General features: G+C 40.8%; 1 protein-coding gene across 1 annotated transcript in view; it reads right to left on the bottom strand.

Annotated features, from left to right (window-relative positions):
• The window catches only part of reck (reversion-inducing-cysteine-rich protein with kazal motifs), a 73,692-nt gene that overhangs the window by 18,066 nt on the left and 37,250 nt on the right, over window positions 1–18,376 (bottom strand). The window contains exons 9-18 of the mRNA XM_062379776.1: window positions 17,911–18,175; window positions 17,624–17,797; window positions 14,518–14,730; window positions 13,497–13,633; window positions 11,393–11,536; window positions 11,111–11,299; window positions 5,675–5,797; window positions 4,973–5,144; window positions 1,551–1,740; window positions 45–255 (exon numbers count right to left, since the gene is read on the bottom strand). Coding sequence (XP_062235760.1) covers window positions 45–255; window positions 1,551–1,740; window positions 4,973–5,144; window positions 5,675–5,797; window positions 11,111–11,299; window positions 11,393–11,536; window positions 13,497–13,633; window positions 14,518–14,730; window positions 17,624–17,797; window positions 17,911–18,175 — 1,818 coding nt within the window. The remainder of the gene's footprint in view (window positions 1–44; window positions 256–1,550; window positions 1,741–4,972; window positions 5,145–5,674; window positions 5,798–11,110; window positions 11,300–11,392; window positions 11,537–13,496; window positions 13,634–14,517; window positions 14,731–17,623; window positions 17,798–17,910; window positions 18,176–18,376) is intronic.

Raw genomic sequence — 18,376 nt, forward strand, 5'->3', positions numbered from 1 at the left:
CACTAACCCTGCAACATTTCTATCTAAGGTTTTGCTCTACTCACCAGGTGGTGTGATAGGGTGGCAGCCTGGAGTCGACAGAGGTGGACAGGGAATCAAACTGCAGGCGGACTCGGGGGCCCCGTCAGACACGGCCCCCACAGCATGGCAGGAGCCCTCGTAGTCCACAGCAACACGGTCAGAGAAGGCATCACACACTGTGTTGTAGGTCTCGCCGTTATGGCCGCAAACTTCCTTTCGCTTCCTGCAGGCATCCTGCAAACACACACATACGCACGAAAATACACATTGTGAATTATATTTCATAATATTTACATATTTTCTTCACATTACGTGTCTTTTAGCCCTCTTTAAGGCCACATTTTCATAATTATTTTCTGTCTTCTGGTATTAAGTTTTGTTTTTGTCTCTATGAGCCTTTATGGAGACTACAATGGGATCATCTTCTGAGGAGCAAGAATAGTCAAGTTTGATCGTCTTGTCGGCGCATCGCCAGGGCCGTGACCTACTCCGGCGGGGCTGATCTGAGGACCTCATTAAACCATCCAATCGCTAGTCGCAACGGGGGGTGTGTACAAAGGGCAGGGACTTTATAAACGCGAGCACATTCCCCATCCATTTATTTCCGGTAAAAAATTATCCAGGTGCTCATGCAGGAAGGCGGTTCAGTTCAGTCTTCGATATCTTGTCTGAAATTTGTCTTGCAGCAAAACTAGACTTTGTCCAGTGATTTCCTTTTCTCTGTACCAACACTGTGAGGGTTGTTGACAAAGTAGGAAAACTATCCTATTTTGTGTGCTTAGAACTTTTTTCGTTTTGCCGAGTTATCCTAAGGGGCATCTTGTATCATTGAAGTAAAAAATTACATTTTAGTCTTTACTTTTGTACTTAAGAACATTTCAGAGCTTTGGAGCTTTCTTGCTTTTACTTGAGTGAAGGAGTTTAATCAGTACTTTTATACACAAGTATCTGTAATTCTACTTAACTAAAGAATGTTAGTACTTTTGCCAACTCTGTATAAAAGTAAAAAATGTTTCTAACACAACTTTATCAAGAAATGGGATAGTAGGGTTAACACGTTGCCTCTTTCATTTAAAAAATGTTTAGTGGCAAAAATCCAGTGGGTCTATGCTACTTATACTGTGTCCCGTGCATCAACCAGAACAAAAGCGCCAAAAACAAATTAAAAAATAACCACCATCTCTGCAAATCGGCACTAAACACTGAAAAAAAAATCCACAGATTTGATTTAGAACTTTCCTTTTAGTGGCACCAGCAGGCTAATACTTTTCTGTCTCCCTGTGACCGCTCTAGCCTCTACCCCATATTGTGTTGACTCTGAAGGTGACAGCTAACTGAGAGGATTATTACCTTTCGATGGAGGACTGCACTCTGTTGAGTGCAAATTAGTGAGGGCTGCACATTGTTAAGCTCCCAGTCAGAGAGATGCATTTTAGAAACAGCAAGAGAGGGTAAACACTTTGTTGAGCAATTTACTCGACACAACAATCCCTGAGCCTCACTGTCTCCTGCTCTCCGGTGTAACCTACCTGGCAGTGACCCATGTAAGCCAGAGCTTTCCCAGCCTGCTGCAGATGGCACAGACTTGGGTGGACCAGGCCGTCAGTATCACAGGCGGGTTCCACGCTGTTCTTATCACATGCCGCCGGCCGGCCAACACACTCAAACTGTGGGCAGTTTGATGAATCACTCAGACACACACGGAACTTTGGGAGGCACCTGGAAATACAGGCAGAATTTATATTTATCCATTCATCTTTCCACATTTGAGTTGACCAGCTGAGAAGTTCAGACTACAAACATTACACACACGTGTTGACACACACCTGTGTTTTTCCCCTGCTACGATGTTTTTGTGGTAGTCTACCTCACTTTTGAGGGTTAAGGGCAGAGAATGTTGCAAGATGTAAAGCCTTATGAGGCATATTGTGATTTGTCATGGGCTACACAAATACGGCGTTATATATTGATTTATCATTACACAAACCCAGTGAAGGAGGAAAACATTGCATATTCAGCAGTATATTTTGGTTAAGAAAAGCAGAAACAAAAGAGCAAAGTAACAGGAGAAAAAACATCACGAATCTGCTATATCACCATAGCAACAAGTCTCCAAGGCTGGGCACCAATCAGGTGTTCAGCAAATGGGAATTGGCTTGTTGACTTTTACTGCAGTTTACCCTTTCAACAAAGGTGTGTGTGTGTGTTTGTGAATATATGTGAGTGTGAGTGTGAGTGTGTGGAGATACCTCCAATCAGTGCGTGTTCAGGCTCTGAACAAAGAGAGTTTATGGAAGTTTGTGCTGAAGGATAAAATACCTCATCATGGGACGCAAGTGAAGGACCTCAACATGCCAGTGTGAGAATGTGTGTGTGTCTGTGTGTGTTGCGGGAGTGTTTGTGTGTGTAAACATTGAGAATAAGAGGACTTAAACAGAGATATAGTCTTCTAGTTTTTAACACTATACTATGCTAATTGAAAATTCTGGATTCTGATTGGTTGTGTGGATTTACGTTTAGTATATCCATACGTATATATAGATATAGAATCCAGTTAAGCACAGAAATAAAATGAGTGTTGTTATTTTTTGCTATTCTAAATAAATGCACACCCCCTTAATTGTAGCAAAAACAATAACAGCTGAGCATCAGGTGAATCTCAGGTTAGCTCTGTTAGGACCACAGATAAACTAGTAGCAGAGAGAAAAGACCTGACAGGAAAAAGAATATGACCAAATCAACACAGGAAATAAAGAGATGGAGTAGTGAGGGAGTGAGAGTGACAAAGTGACGGTGCTACATGTCTCTGTGTCTGAGGGAGGGGGAGAGGAACATCATGGAATGTTATCTCCAATGGACACATCATTTTAATGAGATCATAAAAAGGAACACTTGAATGTTGTCTGTTCTGAAGACCGACATGAATCAGGGAAATCTCTGCTGCCCGAGTTGATCCCCCCTGTGTAACAAGATATTTTCTTGTAAAGCAGCTCTGGGGCACAGGAACAAAATTTGATGATGTAAAACATTGGAGAGCTAGATAATATGTAGTAAACTGAGTACATTAATGACCGATATCTTTAATTTGATTGCATATTGAATCATATCCTCTCTATATAGTGCCATTTAGAGATAAATATTAATTGGAAATTAAAAATAAGACATTTAAAATAATAATAATAATCGAAACAAAAGGTAAAAGCAAGCACATAAGAAAATTGTGTTTTGTGCTACTTGGGCCATATTCACAATTTACTCCATGGGCTGCTTTAGGTTCAAAACCATTTGTTCAGGCCATAAGAAGGCAAGAACTGTTGTATCATTGCCAAGTGGCCCGCTGGGCCTTTCCTTAAATGAGCCGTCAGACCACAGCTATTCCTGAAGGAGGTGTGGAGCTTAAAAACTAAAAGTAGTTGACTTAAATCTTTTCCTTAGACTGACTTGGTTAACAGTAGAGCAGGGAAGAGGCCATGGGATTATATCCACTGAGCCCGACTCTGAGGGATTCCAACATTTAAAATCAAAGATTCAAGGATATATACCATCATCATACTCAGGTAAAAGGAAATTTATTAAGATGCTTCTCTTTCCAAGATGGCTTTATGTATATTAATGTAAATAACAATTTATAGAAATATAGTATAAAAAGATAGTGGCAGCATCAGCAAATAACTTCATATAGAATAACCCTATTTACAAATATTTCTGACAATAAAAATCATATTTACAAGTAGTGCAAATTGTATAACTTGTCTGTCAATGACAAATGGAAGTATAGGCGTGCGTTGACCTTTTCAGTTCCAAGTTAGATATGCAAAGTTCCTCTTCACAGTTGTTATAATGAACCTGGAGTCTAGTTGTTCACTGCCTACACTCTCTTTTCTCAGCAATGTGGAATTCATCCATGGTGCTTTTTTCCTTACCTTGATCTTCATTGGGGAAATTGCACCAACAAAAACTAACTTTAAAACTGAAACTTTCTACAAGATCCTTGACAAAAAGCAGAAGGCAGAGCCGGTGTGGGTGTTGTGAATGCATACTGCACAGGTGTTCTGGTGGAAAAAGCCATTTTTGATTCACCCCTTCAGTACAAGAAGTAACATAGTGTTTGTTTGATTCCCTCCAGAGTTTACGAGGCTGCGTTTAAACATCACAAAAAATGACTCGTCAAGATGTTGTGCTGAGTACAACACTAGACGTGATGCTCACAGTCAGGGCTACATACACAGAATTTAGCCTACCTTAACATATTTTCTTTTTGCACTAAATGTGCCTCCAGTGGCTTATGGATTATGCTCTTTGAGCTGATGAAAGACTTTTCAGTTTAAAGGAGTTCACTTTAAAATAGTGATTGAAAACAGTTTTTCTGTTAGACAACAGAAAATGGGAGAAGTAGAGTTGAGATGACAAGTCTCTGCATTGTATTGGATTTAATGAGATAACAACTGGAGAATATCTGTAAACAAGGAGATATATAAAATAATAAGATGTAGGTTTAAGAGTGTAAAAATAATTAAATAATATTGTCTGCATGACACATTGCATTTCACTTTGTTTAAAAGGCCATGTAACAAATGAAAGTCTGGGTTAATAAAGGTTTCTTTGAAGCTGAGCTAAACAGAGAATTAAAAGAAACTTCAAAATGCCATTGGTTTGTCAATGCCACTAACAACGCACTTTGTTAATAAAAAATACAGAAGTAATCGATGTTTCCTGTCAGGTTGGAAAAACCTACAAAACAATACTAAGATCACTGGTGAGGGGTCAGAACTAATGGGTGGAGTCCAGGGTAGAGGATGATTTAGGAATGAAAAGGTTAAAAAACAATGAAAATGGTACTGTTGCCACAGCCACTGGACTGTGCAACACGCTGTCAATCACAATTGCAGAATAAGAGATGGCGGGGGAGAAAGAGAAGAGAAAGGAGGGGGAAATGTGCAGCCGAACCCACCTCTGATTTCTCTGGCATGGTTTGTCGGCACAGGGGTTGCTCAGGTGGCACTGGCCAAAGACAAACTGATGGTCCTTGAATCCCATACAGCGAGCCACACAGGCAGAGGGGTAGGTCCGCCCGTTAGAGGCACACACTGGGATGAAGCGGTCCGGACAACTACAGGGCAGACCTGGGGGAGAGAGGGGGAGATACAAATTTTTATGAAGGAGGAAATAATTAATTCCTTCACCTAAAATGCAATGAGTGGACAGGATGACTGGGACGCATTTAAATCATGTGATCCCATAGTTTTCACAGAGGAACCTGCATAGGTTCTTCTGTAAATTACGGAAAAAAGACAAAAAACTTAACCATTTAAAAAACAACTAGGAGAAAACCAATCACTTAATAAAAGCTTAACAATAGTGTTAAAGAGAGATTGACTGTTGAAAGACTGTTGAAAGACAATTCATGTCCACATGAATAAAGTAAAGTGTTAGTTCAGAAGTTGAGTGAGTAGTTTGGGTTATCGAATCACAGCCCTTGATTTAATACTGTGTGCATGAACAAGAAAACTGTCGCCTCTCCCACACCAACTGTGCGCAACAAAGACAATGATTTTATAAAGCAACTTTCCATTTTCTAGATCCTTCAACTGGTGGACTTATTAAATGAAATGACCAAAACATACAGTATAATTAATCCATTACACTGACGAACCAGTAAAGTGTCGTCGGTCCTCGGCTGAGTTGTCGAGACGGAGACATTCTCTGGTGGAGCAGATGGTGTTTCCAGCGAAGCAGGAGCAAGTGTGACAGTCAATCCTGAAGGATGTCCCATGGCCTGGTGGTGACACAAACAGGACAACAACATGTCATTGTTTAAATTCATAAAATATCAAGATGTGACAGAGGCATTTACTGTGTGGTGTTAACATGTACAACTAATGTTAAGTTAGAGCAGGTAGCAACCAGTGCAGCTCGCAAGGTATTAGTTTGAATTCTGTTATCATTTGAGAATGTTTTATTGACTTGTTTCTTAGTTTTCGTCAGTAGTATTCATTTCAACGAACATTAATGCACACCAAAAAAATGACATGAAAAGTTTTGCAATAACAAAAAACTTTGAATGTTATTACGTGAAATAAGTTCAACGTTAAAATCTAAAATAATTAAATGTGCTGCAAGCAGAGGAAATAAAGGAGATTATCTAATTCATATGATTGGATTGAGTTCCACTGAATGCTTTGGTTGAGACATGATGAGATGGTGTAGTTATTGAGCATGCTGGATAACACTGTGATAAGTATGCATACACTAGGGAGGATTTTAAAATGTATGGGGCTGTATAGAACTCTTCTCATTATAAAGTGTACACTTTTCACATAAAGAGCTGCATCATTCATGGAGGTGAGCAGCTGCAGACGAGTGATGGACTATGACAGCGTTCAGGTAACTTGATTCATCGCCTACTGAGTAATGGAGTGTGTTTTTGACTTATCGCTTGTTATTGGTGTCAAGAATCATCATTAATCTACACATTCCTACAGGAAAGCAGTGATTTATCACTACCATTAATATCCTGCTGGCTGGTCTTCTATTCATTAAAAATTCATATATCTTATCTTTACAGATGTTAAAACTCTTGATAGGCCTTGGGGATACCTGCACTCAGAGAAACAGCCACACGCCAGGCAAAGTTAACTTAAAAATAAAAAAAGCTCATTTACTTTGCTCCACAGTTTGAGTTTGCTTGCATCAAATGAAACCTGACATTCTGTTATAGTATAAACATCCTGCTGCCATTGAAGAGGGAAACTAATAAATGCATTCAGCTGATAGAATGTAAATAAGGGCTGTGTTCTCTCATGGTGTCTGCACTTCACACTTGGAATGTTCTTTCTGAATAATTATCAATAAAGGAGTGCTGATATTTGTTTTCATATGCATTGACATTATATAATTCAGCCGGTGATGCACATCAAACTTAAGTAAGTGAGAAGAGAACTGATTAAAATTTAAAAAACATTAAATACTGTTTCCCTCAACTCATTGTAAAGGTTGAAATCTCCCTTTTCCCCTTTAAGGCTACATGCAGGCTGCACTAAACCTCTCCACTAACCATTTTAAAACCCCCCATTTAAAGGCCTTTAAAATGACACACAGAAAAATGAACCAATGCGGAAAGGTAGGTCAGTGTGCATACACAGCACTATCCATTAGGATCTGAGACGCGACCATTTATATACTGCTGCTTTACAAAAAAGCTGCACATGCTTTTATCTATTCTCCTGTTGATTATTTTAATAGCTTTCGGCCAGGGCTTCTCCAGCTGAAGGAAGACGCTGCATGCTGCACTGCAAAGAGGCAGGACCACAACACTTGTGTTTTTGCAGATTTTAGCAATGTCTTGATTTTAAATACCTCTCAGATTGTACCCTGCTGGTTAATCTCAGGTCACAGTTTGTGACTGAGGTTGGAATTTGCTATTTGCTATTGCAGACCCAACATAATGGAACGCTACTGAACTTAGGCTCAAGCTTCTTTAAATCTTTCTTTTTTTCTTTTTGTGAATGCTCTTGGAAATGGCAAGTCCTATTTATTGTATCATATGCATTGTATGGTTTATCCTTATTTCTATTTGCCTTGCCTGTGGCTCAGGAGGTCGAGCAGTTAATTCCCTAAACTGAGGGTTGCTGGTTTCACCTGCTCCTCTATTCCACATAAAATCCAGAGCTTTGCCTTTCACACATGAACTACGCAGCAGGAGATTCTCTGTGAATACGCTGTCACATCAGCAACCAATCATCCGCATTATTCAGCAAGAGGTGGTGCAGCCAGGTGCATTAGACAGAGGAAGGGAGTAAAGTATTAATTCCGCTCAGGGATCAAGGGATTTTCTTCAAGATCAAACAGACACCAGCCTCTGCTCTTATCGCCACAAATTCTTTGGACATCTTTGTCATTATCGGTAGATATTTGTTTTCTTTTCATTTTTACGTCTGTCGCTTGTTAGAAGCGTCATCAACCACCCCCCCACACTCTCTCGTGGTGAATCCAGGGGGGGACTCCCGCTGTGTTCTCACATTGGATTTTCTTGACTTCCATGCTGACTTTACACTGGGGGGCCCAGCGGAGAAAGGTCTGCAGATAATCCGGAGGCTCTCACTTGGACCATGTCATTTTCTGCCAGACGGGGTCTCTCAATTTCAATATACTTTCAATTCAATTTCATTTGTATAGCGTTAAATCATAACATAAATTATCTACATATAGAGTTGACATCGAAGTCACTATCATAGTCAATTTCTCTCACAAGGTTTTTACTATCTAGATATGCACCTTTGACAGGTGACCGAATAAAATTTCAAATGTATCAACCTTTGAATATTGCTGGAAAATGTTATATTATGTTTACAATCTATAAACAATTAACACAAAGAGACATACAAACATATACACATGACATATTCCACATTTAGAAGGACCACCCTTTCACTGTGATAATGAAAACGGTGGCAAAAATCACTAATAATCGATGCGGAACAAGCTCACATGCAGAGAGCAGCAAGAACCGTCTGTTCCTTTACCCCGTGAAAGCAAAACTGTTATATATTCACAAAGTGATGTCTTTTCACAGAGGAATGCCTCTGATTCAGTCGCTGTCTAACTTCTTCAGCAGCATGTTGAGTCCTTGCACCTTCTGTTCTCACTTATTTATATTGAAGTTAACTGGTCTGTTAAAAAGCCTTGGCGTCAACGTCCAGGTTGCAGCTATAAGAAGGAAAGTCATATTTTTCTAAGAGGTCTGACTGGAATCTAAACAATACAGAAGAGCCAAGTAGGCACATAAATATGGATGAATGACGTTTCTCGATGCATATTTTAAACCCTCACAGTAACAACTCTGTAAAAATTAAATAAGCTGTTGTCGGATAATGAATAAGAATCTTTCCTATCTATAACATCCATTCCATATAAATGGAATGACCTCTGCGCGTGTGAATACCATAATAACTACCTAAAATCATCTGTGTAGTTGCCTCAAAGAAGTTATTTTTCTGTTTGACAAAAATGGGAGTGTATAGATGTAAAGCCTGTGAAATCCTTTGAGAGATTTCTGCTCTGATCCAGGTGCAGCTGACAGACGTTACTGACATGGTCTGTGGCACAGATAATACCACTCCACCTCAGTCACCACCTCAGAGGACATTTTGATCTTCAGTGCCTCATTTGGCAAGAACCACAACTCATTAATCTCCACCAGAATCATCTGTAAATGAATTTCTGTGGTGTCTCATGTCATTGGTTTTGAACAGGAGTCTGATGACTGATAAGACTCCTGGCTTCTGACAATACTGTTTCTTTGAGGCTAGCCAGGTCTCAGATTGAGACTGGATTACAGATAACTGCAGACTACGATACAGAGTTTATGATGCTATGCTATGTGAGGCACTGTGGTTGGGTAGATTGCTTAGCTGCATTTTTTAGGAAGTAACCTTTACGACAAGCCATGACATTTAGAAATTAACAACCAAATACAGTCTGGGGGAACTAAACCAAAGATGTGAGCTATAATTAAGCAGATTAAAGAAACCTGGTATGGGTTGCAACAGCCATCCATCAATACATACTTATTTTGCAGTGGTGATTTATTAAACTGGGTTGCGCCATTATTGAATTATCGAATCACTGATTTTAAAGCAAAACTGTGTCATTATTTCACATTAAAAAGCAGATTTAAAATGTGTTCGATGGTACACTGACTTGGAGTAGGGAGAATTGTGCAGCTTTCATTCCCACTCGTCACCCTCTTGCATTGTGTAACTTTGGTGAGTGGGTACAATCTCAAGTTCAAGAGTAATGCTGAATTATAGATCAGTTAAAAAGCTGAAGAAGTGATGAAAAACCTGCATTGATCTCCATACTTTCAGCCAGGAAATACTTTCAATATGAAAAAATCCAAACAGAGTTTTACATAATTGCTACAGCGACACCTTGTCTGGTTCAAGAAGCAGGGGTCCATGGGTAATATCCACCATTCTCTTGGGTTTTGGTTAGATTGATGGGACTGCACAGTCGGTACTCTAGTTAAAAGTTTGATCGTTTTTTCTTTTCTCAGAATGGAAACCACGTTTTCGCTTTGACACCGAGCCCAACAGGATTCATCACAACATGTGGCTGCAGAGGGAAGAGTTTCTCAGTATAAGTTACATAGTATTGATTTAAAGTCTGTGATGTGCAATAAAGCAACTAAAGGAATTCAGTTTGGGAAACTTGAATTTTGGATGAATTTAGCATTTATCTTTTTTTCCCAGCTGCAAACATCAAAGTGTGAATTTTCCACAAGCTCCAATTGATGCCTCTGATCGGCTCCGTTGTTTCCCTAGCAACAGCAGCTGATGCTCAAGCTTGGTATAGAGCTGCATGAACCTACAAAAGTGGAGCTAAAATCGTAAACCTACAGAGTGTGTGGGTCATTTGTGTAAACAAAAGCAATTTGGAAGGGAAATTGGTTGATAAAGTGAATGAATGAAGTAACGTTTTAGTTTGGAAAACACCAGTAGTGAGCAAACAGGGAGGGAAACAAAGAAAATAAAGCACATTCTAAAAGCTGTCCAGAAACTGAGGGATCTCCACACCTCCCAACTGACAGCCAGGCCACCCAGCACAGATGGCTAACATGAAAGGGTCTCTGACATCAAAGATACACTTCTTTACAATTAAGCATCCACTTCCATTTCCTGTCCTCTACTGAAACCACATGCCGTGATGAGAAGAGTGCCCCACTGCTCGACTTTAGATGACGAAGATTAATTATACTTGTCCAAATTTCATTCCCCTCTCAACAGGAATTGATGAGTCTAATGACTTACATCAAATTATTTCCTGAGTAATAAAATAAGAGTCCTTGAGGGATGTCAGTTCACCAACAGTGGCCTTTCTTTCATCGAAAATATCTCAATGACACCCAGCAAGCAGATTTAGTTCATAAAAGTCAATAAGAGAAGTTCTTCAAATTTGAACTTTTGTATCTCACCAGTCTTAATAAACATTTCAAAATCTACTCTGGTATTTTAGACTTTTCAAAGACTTTTGACTTCTAGAGTATCTGTGGAATCATTTAGGACAAAGAGAGACTTGAAGGGGGTCTTACTCTTCCTCTGTCCTCCTACGATGCAGGGCTTGTTAATGTCCACACAGGGCGTCTCCACACAGTTCTCCAGACGCCCACTGGGACCGCAGCTGCACACTTCGTAGCACCCAGCAGGACCAGCGCGAGTCGGCACCTGGATACGAGAATCCAGTGGCACAAGAAACTCAGAGGCTTCACCCAGTTTACAGCCTGAGAACACACACACGTACACACAAACAAAATTACTGCTTTGCACAGTTTTACGCAGTTAAGTTGCTGATCTGTAGCAATGTTTGGTAGTACCTGGTACACAGAGGTATGGCTGACAGTTGAGTTCATCAAGGCAACCCTTCCTGTTGACCTGGCACAAGTGGTTGCTGGGACAGGGGTTGGGGTTGCATGGATGGACAACCTCCTCAACAATGCTGTCGCCAATGGAACTGGGGGCTGGAGAAAGTGTTGGTTTGGTAAAGGCCTAATTATAGTCCTGCGACTGCAACCGCGGAAGGCCACGCAGCTGCATCGACCGATCCGTTTTGGTTTATGCTTTCTAAATGTGTTGCATGTGTTGCAGCGCAATTCACCGCCAGAACACTAGGCGGAGTAACTTTTTTTTTCGAAAACAAAACACACAAAGAAGAGACGTCTTCTTCTTCGTCGAATGTTTATTTACATCGCCACTCCGGCTCCTCATAGCCTATTTCTGGCGGATAAATCGGCCAGTCAGTGACGGGTTATACAAGTGGTCATACTTTCGGATCTCTTCTGCCAAGTGCTCTTCTATTTGGTCCATATTCGTTCTTCTAAATCTTCCGTGATTTCCGCGTATTGTGGGGCATGAAACCGGAAACTAGACTCCGGACGGGATGTAGTAAGCCGACCAATCACAAGCCTTGCGGGCTGCGTGAGGCTGGCGTCGTTTTGTCGTATAGTTCGAAAAATCGACAGACGCACGCAAGACGCCAGAGGGCACGAAAGGGGCGTGTTGCGTGTCTTATGTGCATGCGTGCGTCCATGCAACACGAGTATAATTCGGCCTTAAGGGTTCGGAAAGGGAAAATGTCTTTGAATTTGTATTAAATGGAATTTTGTATTAATCAACCTTAATATACAAGGTGCCTTCAGCGCCTCATAACAAAGAATGTGAATTAGATATAAGGGTAATTGTAGACTCTAATTTAACCATAGGTGTGAATGTGAGAGTGAATGATTGTTGATGATTGTGTGTCTCTAACCCCGCCTCTCGCCCCATCTCAGCTAGGATTGGCTTCAGTCCCCCAGCAACCCTGAAAATAAAGCTACAGGTATAGCGAGTGGACAAATGCTCTGGCACTATACAAATACATTCTATTGAATTGAAATCAACAGCCAAACTAGCAGGAAAGTAATGTAATGTAGAATGTAATCGTTTCTATTGTTATTTAATATAACATGATAAAACTAACTAATTGGCCCCTGAGCTCTTTAGCAGAGGTGTGGACTCACATCAGAGTCGAGTCATGAGTCTGATGACTTAACACTTGACCTACCAAATACAAAAATATTTGATTTTCAACTTTGATGTAAATACCAGTGACTTGAGATAAATTTACATCTCGAACACTGAGAGTTGTATGGAGGATATAGACTATAGCTGTACTGGCAGCCCTGTGTGGATACAGTGGTGCTTTGAGCTAAGTAATGTGTATATTTCTGAATTTCAGCATGCTAACATCCTGAATTAAGATTGTGAACATACTGATTTAATCAGAATGGTTTCCTTTTGATTGTGTTCTTGTACATGCTGATTTTGAGGCAGATGGAAATGTTAATAGTTGCTGCTTTATTATTATTGATTTTACAGGTGACACAATTCAACCTGAGGAGACCATGAATGTCAGAATCAAATTGTAAATGCAATCCTTTGAGGGTTTAGACGCTAGTTCAGATATTTCACGATTGAACTTTATATATTAACCTAATGATGGCACATCACATTATGGTGGTGAAACGATCCTTGTCAGGTTGCCAGAATCACAATAAAAGGATATGATAATGTTTTATCATGTGTCTGCTGAATGTACAAATTGTAATTTTTTTGTAATATAAAACCCAAACAGCTTTTTTAAGATAAGGTGTCGTGTCTTTCAGCTTCTCAGCTTCTGTGTTCCACTGCCCTCTAGTGGCTGCATATCAATTTACGTACAGATCAGGCTGAATGAGCATGAGCCAAGGACTAGGAGTAGAATGGATAAAGAAGAGCAAATAGAAGTGCTTTAATGCCTAGTTTTTTCCTAGTTACACCCTTGCATGGTATTTCCATCTATAACTAAGTCCTTCTACAGGGAAATAAATATTGCTGCTTTACACTGTGAGACTCACAAACATTGCAGGTCTGAAAAACATGTCTTGCACTGTGGGCACTCACTGAGGTATCTGTGGAGCGGGATGCAGCGTTCAGGGTCGTCAATGGGTGACAGAAGTTCGCAGATCCTCTCTGGTGTTTGTCCTTCATTGAAACGTTTCCTGTCCCCACATTGGGTCAGGATGTCCACACAGTCTGACCTGAGGACAGATCAAAGTGAACAGAACATAAAAACAGGGTGAACCTGGACGTACAGTATAACAGTGATTAACATAACATGTCCTTTTATGATAAGTTAGGGTTTGTAAGGTAGACAAGGTGCAAAAAAAAAGAGGCTCTCCCAGCACACACGCACTGTGGCTGGATGTGTGATGGTGTAATATGATTCAAGACATGTGGAAGATTACAACCTGAGAGGAAGGCTGTGTCTGACAAATGACTGAACAAAACATATATACGCCGTGGCCTAAGGGCTGAAGCAAACTCACACCCACACACACATATGCGCACATACACCCCAAAACACACACACACAAACACACTCCAGGCACGACAGAGCAGGTCCTGAAAGTAGGATAAATGAAAGACAGATAAATTCATGCTCTTATCTTTTGTTTACATGACTTTATAATGTGCAACGACGTGATGAAGAAAATAATGACAATAATTCCTTAGAATTTATTATTATTTTTAGAATTGTTGCTGCTGCTAGTAAGAGGCTCTTGTTTTGACATAGAAATAAAAGACTGTTCCTACTGCAAGCCATAGGTCTATTTCTCTCTGCCAGTTAGGTAAATGAAGGCCCTGGCCACTTGAGAGTTTTTGTTATATGAACAATAATGAGCGGCTGGCAGATTAACCAGAGGGTCGCTGGTTCGAGCCCCGATCAATGTCTTTGGGCAAGAAACTTAACGGCAAAGTAGTGCTGTATGAATGTGTGTTTGAATGGGTGAATGTGGCTTGTATTGTATAGAATGTTGAGTGGTTGATGAGACTAGTAAGGCTCCATATAAATACAGGCCTTTTACAGTCTACATCTATTTAAGTTAATTGTAGAATGCATGTTGAATGGGAGTAGACCTACTTGCATATGACACTCCCTCTGAACTTGCTGTGGCAGGGTTTGATCTGCAGGGAACAGGCTACGGCCTTCCACATGTCCGGGAGACACTTCCTGATGTCCAGCACGGGGATGTTCATGAAAGGCATCTTGATTGTTCCATTGGACCACAGCTTGATGTCGTTCATGGCTCCCTGGTCTGACTGGACATTACAGCTACGGAACAGCTCTGTCGGCCTGCAGACAGAGACACAGAGAGTTATGTTTAAAAGAACTGAAGAGGTGAATTAATATTTGTTTGCACTTTTAAAGTAAAAAATAAAAAATAAACAAGATAGGGATTATGGAGAGGTGTGCAACTGGCTTTTGTCAGAATAAAGACTGCTGTCAGCTGTAGCCTTGTAGCCCTGCAGAGAGAGCTCAAGTCCCTCTGGATAATGTGAGGGTTGTTTTCCTCTTCCACTGCACCAGGAAGTGTCTTTCATGTCTGATTGGTGGGTTTGGTCTCAAGTGAGACAGCTAATTGGTGGTTTACAGAGAGAAGGTTCCAAGCAGAAGTTCTGGGTGTGGTTCCACCATTCAATTTTCTCCTTATGAGTGGCTGCTTTGTTTATCTTCTTGCGACTCTCTCTCTCTCTCTCTCTGTGTGTGTGTGTGTTTGTGTGTGTGTGTGTGCGTGTGGGACTACTGATACTGTCTTAATGCAAAATTGTAGAGAAATGCAGATGAGGGCACCACTTTATGAGTTCCTTTCATAGAGGCAACTCATTAGGACACAGCTGCAGAGATGTAGAGAGACTATAACTTCAATGCTCTGTCAAAGAACATTGCAATGTTTCATTATCCCCATTGGGGACTGATGGGCTCAATGTGAATTCAATAAACAACAAATTAAACATCTAATTAATGAGGACGTGAGTGAGTTACTTGTAGGTTTTTGTACACCAAACCATTTCGGAGACAAAACTCTTAATCAGGACTGGCATGATAGATTTGTGTCTAATATTAAGGTTCAAGAGCTGTTCTTTGTCTTACACCCGCACAGAAATAGACAGACACACATACACAAACATGTCTGAGCCACATGCACTTCATCCTGAAAAACCACCTCCTGGCCAGTGTTTGTATTCCATTCTGCTCAAGGCTACACATCACAGCGTTTTAACCCCTCAGGGGAGGAGGAAGCCATACAAGGATCTTCTGGAGCCCATCAAAGGAAACTCTGAGAAACTTTGACGCAGCTTGTTTGCCTGAACCTCAAGTCCCACAATGCCACAATATGGGATCCATGCCATCATGATCCAAAACCACAATTTGTCGTATGCTCTTCTTTGTGAAAAACAACAGGAATATAAAAAGCTTCAAATTCACTTTGAACAAAGCATTGAAATATTTAAAGAGTATTAACATTGCATGTCCAGTATGATGAGATATTGTCTAAATCATGTATTTTTCTGCAAATATCAATACTTTTTACACAGTGGGTTTGTCGGTCGAAATACATTTGCAGTTGATTTGTTTTTATTTAAGTGTAAACCTCATTCAAGTGTTCTCTTTATGTCCGGAAATTGTCTTAAAAATGTCCGCTCTAGTTGAATCTCTCTTGAACCTCCTGAAAAAATCCGCAGAACACGCTGTGAGCATTCGCAGTTGCCTCGCTCACCAGGTAATCAGCCGACTGCTGTGTGTATGTGTGAAGTGTATTTGAGTTTGTTTTGATGTGTGTATTATTGTGACTTCCCGGCGAAGCCTTTGAATATCAATCAGTCAAATTTTATTTGTATAGCCCATATTCACAAATTACAATTCATCTCATAGGGCTTTAACAGGGTGTGACATCCTCTGTCCTTAACCCTCAGCAAGAGTAAGGAAAAACTACAAAAAACCCTTTTTAACAGGGTAAAAATATGTAGAAACCTCAGAGAGAGCCACATGTGAGGGATCCCTCTCCCAGGACGGACAGAAGTGCAATAGATGCCACGTGCAGGAGAACATCATCAATAATCAAAGTCTCTAGCAGCATTGATGAAGCACAGTCCATGCTCAGCAACCATCTAGACCACGATCAACCATCCAGACCAGACGCCACTTCAGTCCTCAGTCACCGTCCACCGCCGCCCACCAGGAGGACCCATCACAAGCCTCCTGGTGGCTTGTGATGGGAAACACTGCAAAAACAAAAGACAGAATATAAATCTGTCTTTTGTTTTTGCAGTGTTTCTTTGTTTCTCCTGGTCCTGTTGCATTTGCTCAGACTTTCACAAGTATGGTTACAAAATTTAAAATGACAAACAAATTGATAAAGACAAACTGAAAACATATCATTGTTTTGTGCATGTTAAATATTGTATGGGTGTTGAGCTGAGGGCATTTGAAATTCCCGAATCAAGTCTGAATTCCGTAACCATGTAAGAGCTGCAGTTGAAAAGTTGGTTTATACTGAATTTTTTGAAAGTAAATGACAGTAAGTTATTCTGTGAAAGAAGCAAATGAGTGATATTTAGATGTTTGAAGGCCAGTTGAACTGTAAAGTGAAGTGGTACAGTCAGTGTTAGAATGTGAGCTTCTCTGCTCACATTCTAACACTGACTAATGTGAGCTTCTCTGAAATGTCAGTTGAAATTGTTGAATTGTCAGCTTAAGGGTAGAGCTCACCTGACGGGTGATTTGAAATTCAGCAAAATAAAGTAGCTCACTTGATAAATGATAGAGATACGTTGACAATACAACTGTTATCCCCTGCTGGAACAAAGTGACGGCATTCAAACATACAGTTAATCTGCTCTTCATTTACTGAATTAAAATGCAGCTGGAATATATAACAAACGAAAGACGTCTGGCCTTATGGACAATGAAATGAGAGGGTGTATGTCTCAACTGTCTGTTATGACGTATAATTCAGCTTAAAAAACAAATTAAAACCAAACTTAACCCAAAAATTTGAAGACGTGTGTTATAACAACTACCTAAAATGAGATTTGTGAAGGAGGCAGGATTTATTACTATTACTGGAGTCAGCCACCAGGTGGCAATCAAGACATTTTGGCTCCACATTTGGGGGGGGGCAGTCTAGTTATCCATCTTTACTTATGGTCTCTTGTTTAACCGTGCAGCATGGCAGTAGTCTGACCTGTTGTTGAAGTTGGTGCAGTAGGAGAGGTCCTTGCAGCCCAGTTGGCAGGGTTCTCGGACATCGGCCAGGCAGTTGATGAGCTCTGTCTCCACTGGGTTGTATTCACAGAGCTGGTCGAAGTCCTGCCACGTTTGGCTGCCCCAGTTAGTGCTGATCTCCTGACACATGTCCCTGTCAGAGCAGGGCACAGAAAAAAATCTGAAAAAACAAACTAACACTCTTCAAACTTCACTCTGTCTTAGAATATATGGGATCTATCTAGTGGACGTCGTGCTTAGCAGTACCTGCAGAGTGAGGTGTTGGCCTTGGAGCAGCAGTGCAGTTTGGCACAGTCCATTTTGGCAGGATGGGGGGTCTCTTCTTCAGGTGGGGGAGGAGGGTTAGCGCTGCCCAGAAAGCATTGCCACATGGGTTCCTGAGGGAGGGGCTGGGAGCCGCACTGATCGATCAAACCCTCCATGATCTCATGCTCTGTGCTCATTGTGCGAAGGATCTTCCGGCAGGCGACCTGGCAGTGGGTAGCCTCTGCCCGGTCACAGCAGTACAGACCTGGATATGAAGGATGGATGGACTGCTGGAAAATGTACTGTAACATGGTGGAATATATAGTAACTACTTCATGTAACCATCTGTCAAGAGTGTCTATACTTCTTTCCACACTTTGCCTCTAAGGATGGAGGCTCAGCCTTACCTTTGTTGAGGTCTTTCCTGTTAATAACAATTATATTATTTCCTAAGTAGCATATTCAT

The sequence above is a fragment of the Platichthys flesus genome, chromosome 21 (genome assembly GCF_949316205.1).
Source record: "Platichthys flesus chromosome 21, fPlaFle2.1, whole genome shotgun sequence".
Lineage (NCBI taxonomy): Eukaryota > Metazoa > Chordata > Actinopteri > Pleuronectiformes > Pleuronectidae > Platichthys > Platichthys flesus.